A 12,778-nucleotide genomic window follows, 5' to 3' on the forward strand; every position below is an offset into this window, starting at 1 on the left:
ATGAAATTCAGTCACAACTTTAGGAGAATCCAAATTCTTAGGAAAACTACTCGTCCAAGAGCAGCTAGACGGCCTCACATTATTTGAAGAAAAATAGAACCTACTACTACATTACTGTTAGGTCTCAAACCCACCAGATGGCTAAGGCGCCTATTTAACATATCAGCGCAGACACCGTCCTGCAGCCTTTCTCAGCATTTCCAGTGCCTGTAAAGAGACTTCCTGGATAGTAAACCCGGCCACCTTCCATAAGCTCTTTAGCCCAGGAACAGGGCTGGGCCTTTTTCCCTAGTTTCAGCCATTTTTGCTATGCCAGTATCTTAGCCTTTAGGTCTCTTGGCTCCTGCTTCTCCTGTCTTCCTCTCTCGACAACCTCCTCACCCGCCCACTCCCCATGCTCACTCTGGACTCTTTTAGATGCCTTGCCTGTACTCTCCCTTACATCTATAATAAAAACCTCAACTCCTTAGAAACAGCCATTCCCCCCTTTTATCTTTTTTTTCATTCAATTAATACAAAACGCATCCTTTTCATGCTTAACTTCTGCAGACACTCCTAGGGAACGTATAAAGCCGCTGCTTAGTGAAAAGTCCTAACATCCAGGTAGTGGTGATGAGAAAGTAAGATACTAGGATATACTACCAAATAAAAGCCCATTCTTCACATAAAGAGAGAAGGAAGGAAGGAAGGAAAGTAGATTCCACAGAAATGCAAACTCAGCTTACAAGTAGGGAAATGTTGCTCAGAAAGATGGCTTAGCAGATAAAAATGCTTGCTGCCAAACCTTGTGAATTCAGTTCAATCCCCGGAACTGACCCTTGCAAGGCTAACAGATGCTGCAAAATAACATGTTCTCTATTCGATTGCAGACTTTGGTTCTATTTTCTCGTTTGACTTACCAGGCTAAGAGGCATTTTTTCACTTGCTATATACTACCCAGGTATCTATCCCAGACAACAACTTTTGCTATAGCTGGAATTGGGTAGAAACAATCTTTTCACCATAGAATCCTGACTCAACATTCATATAATCTCTTAGAAAAGGCTGACCTAAGAAACAACCAGAGCTAAGTAAGTTACAGTCTCAGATACTTCAAAAACACTATGTAGTAAGGAAGACAAACTTCACAAGCCAGGCTGCTATGGGGCAGAACTATTCTGTCACATATATTTTAAGAGCAGTATAAAAAGTTAGCCATGCATGTCAGCATGGCTGGCACTTCATGCATGTCAGCATGGCTGGCACTTCAGTTGTTGATGCAGGGACACTGTAAGCCTGAGACTGGTCTGGGCTACTAAGACTCTTGTCTCCATAATAAAAAGAGAGGCATAAAGAATTGCCCAGAGTAGAAATGTGGCCTGGAAGCCAGACCTCTCCTAACCACTTGCAGACAGACAGACACATACACACACTCACTCTCTCTCTCTCTCTCTCTCTCTCTCTCTCTCTCTCTCTCTCTCTCTCTCTCCTCTCCTCTCCTCTCCTCTCCTCTCCTCCTAGGGCAGAGATCTCAAGAACTGATGGTATGTTTGAGAAAGACTCATTACCAATGGGGAAGGGACACTAGAAAAAGTTCTTACCAAGAGCTGTTGCTCAGCAGAATCAATGGGTCAAATCCAGCAAGCAGGAGATGTGGCAACCATGCTTTATAATGTGTTTGTGCTTTAACTGCATAACTTACAAATTCAGATGTGTGATTCCAAGGAGCCGACAGGCAACCTTTCTTCAAAAAGTAGCAAAACATTGAAAACTTCTCATACTTGAGGCAGTAGGCCAAGTGCAATTCATTTAACTGGGCTCCGTATTTCAAAAGAATATTCACAATTCCAAAGAACTCACAGCTTCACCAAAAAATAAAATACAAAGAAGTTTGAAAGTTAGACTTCTATATGACAAATACTTATTAACAAATTGTTAATAGTAGTTATATCTGGGCATAAGAGCGGCAACCGGAATACTCACTGGCTTCTACATGTAGTAAGTCGAGATGAGGTAACAAAGAAAAAAATTACGTGTCAATCCCTCGGTATTGTTCATGCTTTCAACATTTTAAAAACATCTTTGACAAAGAAAACCTCTTTCAAGCTATAATGTTTTGTACAATTAAGCATTTCTCCTAGGAGGTACCTTTTTCTTAAAAACTGAGAACAATATGGTAAGTCATTGAAGATTGATTCATTCTAGAAACTTCAATGTTATGTATCCTTAGCCAATTTCCACTCTTGTATTCAGCAAACACGTAGATAGGTAGGTACACACCTATCATACAAAAGAGTTTTTCTAATGAACCAAGTTTAACAGTTCTGCATTTTCAACTTAACCTTCCTTATCAAGTACTTCTATGACATAAACATGTCATTTTAACCTATTCGATGTATTGCTTAAAAAAAGATAATCCAATACTGATGGTTACACCGGAAAAAAAAAAAGCAGGTGTAATCCTCACAAGAAAGAGCCACTTGGCAAGATCACCAAAACAGGTAAGGCTACAAGTTAGTGAGCACTGTCCCTGAAGCCACCTAGCTGTGTAACACTAAACGAGTTATTTTCTTTTCTAGCACTACATAACTATTTATGAAAATAAATAAATGAAACACTACTTATATAATAAATACATTTTAAGTAAATATATTTATATACATTTAAATATACTTATATAAATAGTATACTTACTGTTACTATATTACTAATATTACTATATTATGTAAATAGTACAAATATTAATGTTTTCAGATTTCTTACTCAGTATATAATCTCTAAAAATTTATCCAGAGGATAAAATTCAAAATAAATTGCAAACCGCTTGTAGAAATATGTTATTAACACCATTATCTGTAGCAGACATTAGAAAGAAACAATTAAACATTCAATAACAAAGCATTAGGTAAATAACAATAACATATTACAGTCATCAAAAACTTCATTTTTGATAGTTACATGTTCATATTTTAAAACTGTTTATAATGTTAACTGTAATGAATCATAATAAATGTATATGCTCAATGTGCACACAACTGAGAAAGAAGTTATATACAAATAAGATTATTCTCCCTTTGATTTTGGCATTATGTGAGCCATGATGAACCTGGCAGGTAGGTGGTAGAGTGATGGGAGAGAAAGGAAAAAAAAAAAGTGGTGGAGAGATGGAAGAGGAAGGAAAGCTGAGTGGTTTGTGTGCTATGAAGAGAGGCAGAACTGGAGACACAAAGGCAGTTGCTGTTCTTGCTCCTTGGGAAATGGTGAATTACACTGCCCATCAATAGTGCCAGCAACAAATACAAGTGCTAGTGGTCTTATGCCTTCTTCCTCTATGTGTGTGTGTGTGTGTGTGTGTGTGTGTGTGTGTGTGTGTGTGTGAGAGAGAGAGAGAGAGAGAGAGAGAGAGAGAGAGAGAGAGAGAGAGAGAGAGAGAGAGAGAGAGTTTAGAGGACAACTTATAGGGGTTCCTCTCTTCTGTCATGTGGATCCTGGAAACCCAGCTCAGGTTGTCAGACTTGGCCAGTGAGAATGTTTGAACAGAGTTAAGTTGTCTCACAGCTAGATATCCATACTAATGACTTCAACAGAGTCAATAAAATTTGTAGTATGCCTGTATGCATCATTAAAAATAACAGAATCTATGGACCCAGGAGTCAGGTTAGGGTTAGGGTTCTGGGTGAGGAGTGGAAGAGTTATGTGGTCTTAACTCGCCGTGGCAATAGCAAATGGTTTCCCATGAAGAGGATGTCATGACCCACAGCAGAGTGTGTCTGTTGTTGAATAGGGCCGTTCTGTTATAGACCAAGGAGAACTGGAGATGGAAGGTGCCGGTCTGTTTGGGGATGTACTCTGGATGCCAATCTAAGTATTCCTGAACTGATGGAGATCACTATTCCTTGGTGGTTGAGGCTCAAAGAACAAGTAGAATCTGAAAACTGTTAAATCTTTGAAGGATGATGTTGTCAATAAGCAAAGTAAGGAGCTCAGGGCCAAGGCCACCAAGGTTCCGTGTTTGTTACTCCAAACGTCCTGTGACACAAATGCCAGCATATTGCTCTGAAGAAACAACACTTTGAGAAAGTAAGGAGAAGGCTGCCAAGAGAATTAAAAAAAGACAGGGACAGATTGCCAGGAGATGTAGGGCGTCCTCACTGAGAGTTTCTATTTCTACGCCTCAATCCAGTCAAACGTAAAAATCTTGGGGCTGGAGAGAAGACTCATGCCAGTCAAGAACACTGGCTGACAATCTGGAGGACCCAGGTTCTATTCCCAGCATCTACATAGCAGCTAACAATTGTCTGTAACTCCAGTTCCCTCTTCTGGCCTCTGTGGACATTGCAAGAATGCAGTGCACAGCCATGCATGCAGGCAAAACACCTATAAAAATAAAATAAATGATAAAAATTTAAGTGTCATTAAAAGTAACAAATAAATGGTCAGACCTTTAAAAACCAGCATCTACCTACACAACTGATTTGATTTTTTTTTTTTTTTTTTTTTTTTTTTTTTTTTTTGGTTTTTCAAGATACAGTTTCTCTGTGTAGCCTTGGCCATCCTGGACTCACTTTGTAGACCAGGCTGGCCTCGAACTCACAGAGATCCGCCTGCCTCTGCCTCCCGAGTGCTGGGATTAAAGGCGTGCGCCACCATGCCCGGCCTGATTTGAATTTTAATGGAGCACAGGCATGACTTTCTATTTTCTTATATTCTTTATCAGTGTGTGTGTGTGTGTGTGTGTGTCCGTCCATCCACCTGGAAGCCAAATGATAACCTTGGATGTCATCCTCAGGAAGAACACCCATTTCTTTTGAGGTAATAGTCTCTCACTGGTTTGGAACTCACCTGTCAGGCTAGACTAGTTGGCCAGCTCTCCTCAGGGACCCTTTAGTCTCCTGCTCCCTAGCACTGGGATTCAGAGTACATACCAGCACACCTCATATTTAATGAGGATTCTGTGGAAGGAACAAACTCAAGTCCTCAGGTTTCCTGACTGAGCTATCTGCATACCCCCATATTCTTTTTTTTTTTTTTTTTTTTTCGAGACAGGGTTTCTCTGTGTAGCCTTGACCATCCTGGACTCACTTTGTAGACCAGGCTGGCCTCGAACTCACAGCGATCCGCCTGCCTCTGCCTCCCGAGTGCTGGGATTAAAGGTGTGCGCCACCACGCCCGGCTCTCCCCCATATTCTTAATGTCTTTCCCCCCTTTATTTGGATAGCCCTGGCTGTCCTTGAACTCAAGAGCTTCACCTTCCTCTGCCTTCAAGGTGCGGGGATTAAAGACGTGAGCCACCATACCCAGCTACTAATGTCTATTTTAAAATTTTCAGGGTGCCAAGGTCAATTATTAACCAAACACTTAAAAATCAACATTCACTCTTCATTTATCCTACTTCAGAGAACTGTAGCAGAGTATGAAATGAATATTTGACTTTTAAAACATTAATTGTTATGGTATACATTAAGAAATGCTATATGTCAAATATGTTAATGTTAAAGTATTTGAAAACCATGGTTTTCAAATATAGATATATATTTAAAGTAAATTTTAAAAGGGGAGGAGTGAAAGTTAAATAGCCCGAGGTAGTAACTGCCTTACTTGAAGAAGTTTCATTTTGATTCTTGAACCATTTTAAAGACATCAGAATAGGCCTGCAGTTACATTAATACAGTTAAAGTATTCCCTAAAACTGTTACACTAAAAGTGTAATCCAGATATAAAGAGAAAGGCAAACAATCTGGCATTATCAACCTCACTTCTGCTAGACTGAACATATGGCAGATATTTTCTAGGTTAGCAACTTAGTACTAACAGAGATACCAAGTTCCTGTTATGAAGAAACATTACCTGGAAATAAAAAGAAGTAAAATGTAACAAATATACGTACTCCTTTTGGAAAGCCATGCACAAAGGAGAACTGAATCCGAAGATCAAACATGTCTGTGCATCTGGGCTGTAGCCATTTTGTAGCAGTATTTCCAGGCACTCTTGCCGCCCTCCGAACACTGCAGAGTACACAGGGCTCACTTTGTCTGGTCCAGTGTCACAAGCCCGGTTCGTCAGTGGTATTAACAAGTCCAAGATCCTTCGTATACACAAATGGCAATAATATTTAGTACTTTCAGGTGCACAGGAATAGGCAACATCTTTCCCATACATATTTTAAGAACCACTAGCGACTGGATGATTTAAAGACATCCTTCTGTCTACCTTCTAACTCGAGTAGATGTCTACATGTTTCATGTTATCCTTACTGCTGCTTAATACAGATCTTAAGTAGACCTTAAAAAGAATTGAGCAATATAGCAAATACACCTGTTTTCCTTGTTAACTATTATTTGCCTTACCACCACCATGACCTATGCTCCAAAAACCAATTTTATGTTTGACATTACAGGACCTAATAAATTATTTAAATTTTTATCACACTAAATATAAACTAGTTAGGAAAATGAGGGGCTAGTGATACTGCCCCAAGGAAGAGTGTTTGTCTAGCATGCTGAGGGCCCTGGGTTCAATTCCCAGCACTGGAGGACTGTATATGGCCAGAAATGGTGACACATCCCTGAAAGTCAGCAAAGGCTGAAGTAGGATAGTTATGAGTTCAAGGCCTGACACAGCTGCATAACAAATTTCAGGAGCCAGAGCTACTTAACAAGGCTCTGTTTCACAAACAAACAAGTAATAATAGAAAGTAAAATTAAGTATTCTCTATTTGGGGCAGGGGGTTGTTTTGTTTGGTTTTGATTTTGTCAAAACAGGGTTTCTCTGTGTTCCCTTGGCTGTTCTGGACTTGCTTTGTAGACCAGGCTGGCCTTGAACTCACAGAGATCCACCTGCCTCTGCCTCCCTGAGTGGCATTAAACATTACTCTGTTTTCTTTCTGATTAGTAAGAATTTTTAAAGATGGTATGTGACATGAAATAAGAAATTACATTTTTATTCAGAATAAATTATAATCTATAGTAAAATACTACATTCTCAGAAAAAAATGCAATCATTAATACCTGAGGCATATTTGTAATCAAGTAGTTGCCAGGTAGAGAGTGCTCTAAGGAAGATGACTAAAATGTAAATTGTCTCTAACCTTGCCTCAGCTGCAAGAAATTAGCTGGAGAAAAGACTATTTCTGCCCTGAAGACAAAACTATAAGGATTAAGTTGCTGGAAAACCACTTGTACTTGGTTTTTGTGCAGGGTGATAAATATGGGTCTATTTTAATTTTTTCTACATGGAGACATCAAGCTAGACCAGCACCATTTACTGAAGATGCTATCTTTTTTTTCCATTGTATGGTTTTGGCTTCTTTGTCAAAATTCAAGTGTCCAGTAGATGTGCGGGTTTATTTTTGGGTCTTCAACCCGATTCCATTGATCCACCAGTCTCTTTCTTTTTAAAAAAATGTATTTATATATTTTTATATGTACATTGGTGTCTTGCATATATATCTGTGTGAGGGTAATTGAACCTTAGAATAGGAGTTACAAACAGTTGTGAGCTGCCATGTGGGTGCTGGGAATTGAACCTAGGTCCTCTGTAAGAGCAGGCAATGTTCTTAACCACTGAGCCATCTCTCCAGCCCCACCCATCTCTTTCTATGCTAGTGCCATGTAGTTTTTATTACTATTGCTCTGTAGCATAGCCTGAAGTCAGGAATGGAGATACCTCCAGAAGTTCTTCACCACCTACATATGACAAAAGGCTAATATCCAAAATACATAAAGAACTCAAGAAATTAAAACACTAACAAACCAAATAACCCAATTAAAAAATGGGGTACAGAACTAAACAGAGAATTCTAACAGAGGAATCTCAAATGGGCAAAAAACACTTAAAGAAATGTTCAATGTTCTTATGCATCAGAGAATGCAAATCGAAATGATTCTGAGATTCCATTTTACACCCACCAGAATGTCTCAGATCAAAAATCCACGTGACAGCACATGCTGGTGAGGATGTGGAGAAAGGGGAACGCTCCTTCAATGCTAGTGGGAGTGCAAACTTGTACAACCACTTTGGAAATTGATCTGACACTTTCTCAGAAAACTGGGACTAGCTCTACCTCAAGAACTAGTTATGCCACTCCTGGCCGTACACCCAAAACATGCTTCACCACACAACAAGGACATTTGCTCAGCTATGTTCATAGCAGCTTTATTTATAACAGCCAGAATCTAGAAACAACCTAGATGTCTCTCAAATGAAGAATGGATAAAGAAACTATAGTACCTTTACACAATGGAATGCTACTCAGCTATTAAAAACAAGGAAATCATGAAAATTTCAGGCAAATGGATGGAACTAGAAAAGATCACCCTGAGTAAGGTAGTCCTGACACAGAAAGACGCACATGTTATGTACTCACTTATAAGTGGATTTCAGCCATATAGTACAGGATAATCACACTACAACTCACAGACCCAAAGAAGGTAAGTAACAAGGAGACCCAAGGGACGATGCTTAAATCTCACTCAGAAGGGGAAATAGAATAGACATCATAGGAGGTTGAAGAGAGGAAACAAGAAGGAGCCTAACATAGCTGTCCTCTGAGGGGCTCCACCCAGCCTCAGATCGAAACAGATGCTGATACAGCCAAACTTTGGGTGAAGCATAAGGAGTCTTGTGGAAAAGTAGGGGGAAGGATAGAAAGACCTGCAGGTGACAGGGGCTCCACAAGAAGACCAACAGAGTTAACTAACTGGGGCCTATAGGGGCCTGCTGAGATTGAAGCACTAACCAAGGACCATACATAGACTGGCCGTAGGGCCCCTAAACAGTTGTAGTTGATGGGCAGCTCAGGCTTCATGTGTGTTCCCTAGTAAGGGGAGCTGGGGCTGTCTGTGACATGGACTCTGCTGCCTGCTGTTTGATCACTTCCTGCTGGCAGAGGTGCCTCACCAGGCCACAGGGGAGGAGGATGAGCTCAGTCATGATGCCACTTGATGTGCTTGGGTGGGTGGGTGGTGGTGGGGTGCTCCTCTTCTCTGAGGAACAGAGGATGAGGGATAGAGCAAAGAGGGTGGTACCAGGAGGAAAACAGGGAAGGGGCTACAATTGGAATGTAAAGTGAATAAATTAATTTAAAAAATGAAAAAAGAAACAGATCTCAACAATAACAACAAAAATAGAAACCTCAAAATCGAGCACAATTAAAGACAATTTACTATGAGAGTTTTAGCATCAGCCTGAAGCTGAGTATAACTGCTTAAAGATTTTCTAACTACCTTAATCAAAAATTAGAAGAAATGGATTTAAAAATTTTTGTTGAGGACACAAATTGAGTGAGAAGGGTAGAGGAGGGTGAAAGAGTTTAAAACATGTATGAAAGCCTCAAAGAATGAATAATAGTTTAAAAAAACAAGAGTAAATATCAAATGTTAAAAGCAAGCATTTTATTAAAAGTAAGAATCTGCTTGATACCTCTTAAATATCATAAATGCATCTAAGTTTTAGAGATGGGCTAGAAAAGTATACTGTTACGAGGCAAACACTCTTACAAAGACTTTGAGGACATATGTTTGAAATAAAACTAAAAGGAAAGGGAAAGCATAGTCATCAGCTGAAAAAATCCCAACAAAGCTCCAGTGCACATCCCATCTCCAGGCATTCTTCTTCAGAGTGGGGAAATGCAAGATTTAGAAGAGCTGAGCAGAGCTAAAAACAGTATGGGGAAGAGGAGAAGTAAACTGAGGCATCACACAAATTGGCTACAGAAAGGAATGACCAAGCATTTTATCTGAAGGTAAAGGATTTGGCAGAGATCTACTGCTTATTAGCTTTTAATTCTGAGACCATTTTTATTCCATTTTGAGCACTTACTTTGTATGGCCCATTTGTGCAGCGGCATGAATAGGTAATTGCCAATTGTCTTCATTACAGTAAAGGTCAGGATCCGCTCCGCTGGACAGCAGGAGTTCCACACATTTTGTATGGCCCTCTTGTGCAGCAATAAACAAGGGAGTAGCTTTGTCCAAGGCTTGGCAATTGACGTTTGCACCTTACACAAAACAAAATATTTAACCAACAATCCTCATTGATGTTTTGAAAAAAGAAAGCTGATAACATAAACTTAAACTGCCATAAAAGGCTTTCATAGCACAACAGTTTTCATCCTCACTGGATGCTATAGGAAAAATATTCTTAGTTTACTAACCTATTGACAATCATTTAAATTGTTTTTGTTCTGCATTAGCAAGAACATAAATGATCACATTTTACAATTCACTTCAAAAATAAATTCTGTTCAATGAAGTCTATTTATTCCAATCTCCCTCCCAACAAGCATTGTGGGTCCTAAGTACAAATATTTTAAATATTTATTTTAATGTGTATTTATAATTTACATATGTATATTCACGTATATCTGTGCATGTGAACTCAAGTACTCATGAAGGCTAGAAGGAGCAGCAGATTCCTGTGCAGCCGGAGTCCATGAGTAGTGAGCCCATCTAAGGTGGGTGCTGGGTCTCAACTCTGCCCTTCTGCAGGAGCAGAACATGCTCTCAGGCACTGAGCCATCACTCAAGCCCCCAAGTACATTGTAGAAGGAAAGAAAGTGATAACAAAGGCCTGTAGTTCCAGCCCTTGGGAGTCTGAGAAAAGAGGAGAGGATCGCAAGTTTGAGGCCAACTTGTCTTAAAGAGAAAAAAAAAAAAAAAAAAAAGAAGAAGAATAAATATAGATAACAGTGATGATAATTCCCTGGAAAGTATAAGCTATGAGACTATTCATGTCACTAACTGATTTTAGACTAAGATTTATGAGGGGAACATTACTAGTAGATATGGCTAATCACATGGGGTATACTATTAAAAACTATATTGATTAGTCTTACTATTACATTTCTTCTTTTATGAGTATTGCATAATAAAGGCTACAATAAATAGGAATTATGTTTTTAATGGAGCTGAGTAGATTTTAAACTAAAAACTTATTTTAATACTACTATATACAGATTTAAAAAGGAAGCCAGGCACGGTGGTGTTTGCCTTTAATCCCAGCACTTGAGAGGCATAGACAAGCAGTTCTCTGTGAATTTGAGGTCAGCCTGGTCAACAAAGTAAGTTCCAGGATAGCCAAAACTACACAGTGAGATCCTATTTCCAAAACAACAAACAAACAAAAAGATTTTAAAAGGTTGAAAATGGCCTTAATTGTTAAAAACCTTTTGAAAAACAGCAAATTTCCCTAACCATCACACCAACAAAAAATGTATTAAACATGTTAAGACTCATGCTATCACATGACTGTGCCAATTTTGAAATCTCCTAAATATATCTCAGTAGAAAAAGCATCATAAAAATGGGGAATATTGACTATATTTTATTTCAAATGATCTTTCATAAGTACACCTTGAACAAGCTACACCGGGCAAATATGAAAAGCTGTGGAAACTTCCTGGGCTGCAAACACGCTAGGCAACTAGAAGCTCCTGAGTTAGGTGCTTCATCTGCAATCAGCTTCAGAGAGACAAAAATAACCAATGAGAAAAGACAAGTCAACAGAAAGACCTGATTTAAACAACAACAACAAAAAATCAATCTTCTAGTTTAAGTGACAACTTTAAAGTATCAGAAATAAGGAACCAGTTCCTCCAAGACAACAATTGAAAAAGTTAAAAAAATAACAGATACAAGTAAAGTCATTTTTACATGGTTACATTATAAACAGACATTCAGGCCATTTGAATTACTATTTGTAATAGTTTAGAAAAGAAAAATTTAAAACAAAGAAAAAAATCACTATGTTCTGACTGTGCCAGCACTTAACACCTAGAGTCTGAGCTTCTTAAAATAAAAAAAGTATCATTTTAGGAAATAGTTTGGGTCCTCATCTTTAAGATACAGGCTCATAATTTCTCAGATACCTCACCTTGAACATCTTGAAGGTTAATTTCTTTCACTTTCTACCTTATGTTTTGTTTTGTCTATTTCAAAGGTAATTTTTTGTTGTTGAGACAGGGTCTCTCTACGCAGTCCTGGCTGTCTTGGAACTCACTATGTAGACCAGTCAGCAAATCTGCTGGTATGTCTCTCCCTCTAACTACCCACAGTTTCTTGGCTCTAACAGAGCATACACCCTGATACTTTAAAAGCCCTGCTGTGGTGAACCCTTCTAGTCAGAAAATGTTACTAAAAAAACACCACCATCTTCTCTGGCAATGCTACATGTGTAATGGTAGTCAGAGCAAAACCTTTACCTGGTAACCATAATACCTAAGACTGACATCAACTCTGTACACTTTTATTTGATACTTACAAAAGTTTCATCACCTGATTCAAGAATCATTCTTCCTAGGCACACAGTTAAAAACCCTGATCTTCCCAGCACAAAGGCTATGACTCTTACCAGATGAAATAAGTATGCTCAAGCTCTCCAGCTTCCCATACTGAGCACCCACAAATAAAGGTGTGATTCCAAAGTCATCCTGGCATTCTCTGTCTGCTCCTTTTTTAAGAAGTAGTTTTATAGTCTCAGCATTTCCCTAAAGTACAGATAGGTATTTGAAGTTAGGAAAAACACTTTCTCATTGTGTTTTACTTTTCTTATTTTCTCAGTAAAGAAAAACTACAAGGAAAAAAAAAATCTTGTTACACTGGATGAAAAAGACATATCAAATTACCCTACACTTCTACACAGCCCATTAAGTGTAAACACACATTAAACCCTGGCCCTGGCAATTATGATCATTAAGTGTGAACACACATTAAACACTGGCCCTGGCCATTATGATTATTAAGTGTAAACACACATTAAACACTGGCCCTGGCAATTATGATCATTAAGTGTAAACACACAT

The 12,778-nt window shown here is 38.8% G+C and overlaps 1 protein-coding gene across 1 annotated transcript in view; it reads right to left on the reverse strand.

Annotated features, from left to right (window-relative positions):
- Asb3 (ankyrin repeat and SOCS box containing 3) overlaps positions 1–12,778 on the reverse strand; it is a 55,180-nt gene that overhangs the window by 16,179 nt on the left and 26,223 nt on the right. The window contains exons 5-8 of the mRNA XM_051170503.1: positions 12,328–12,463; positions 9,799–9,976; positions 5,867–6,064; positions 1,581–1,841 (exon numbers count right to left, since the gene is read on the reverse strand). Coding sequence (XP_051026460.1) covers positions 1,581–1,841; positions 5,867–6,064; positions 9,799–9,976; positions 12,328–12,463 — 773 coding nt within the window. The remainder of the gene's footprint in view (positions 1–1,580; positions 1,842–5,866; positions 6,065–9,798; positions 9,977–12,327; positions 12,464–12,778) is intronic.

Source organism: Acomys russatus, chromosome 28 (genome assembly GCF_903995435.1).
Source record: "Acomys russatus chromosome 28, mAcoRus1.1, whole genome shotgun sequence".
In the NCBI taxonomy this organism is placed as follows: Eukaryota; Metazoa; Chordata; class Mammalia; order Rodentia; family Muridae; genus Acomys; species Acomys russatus.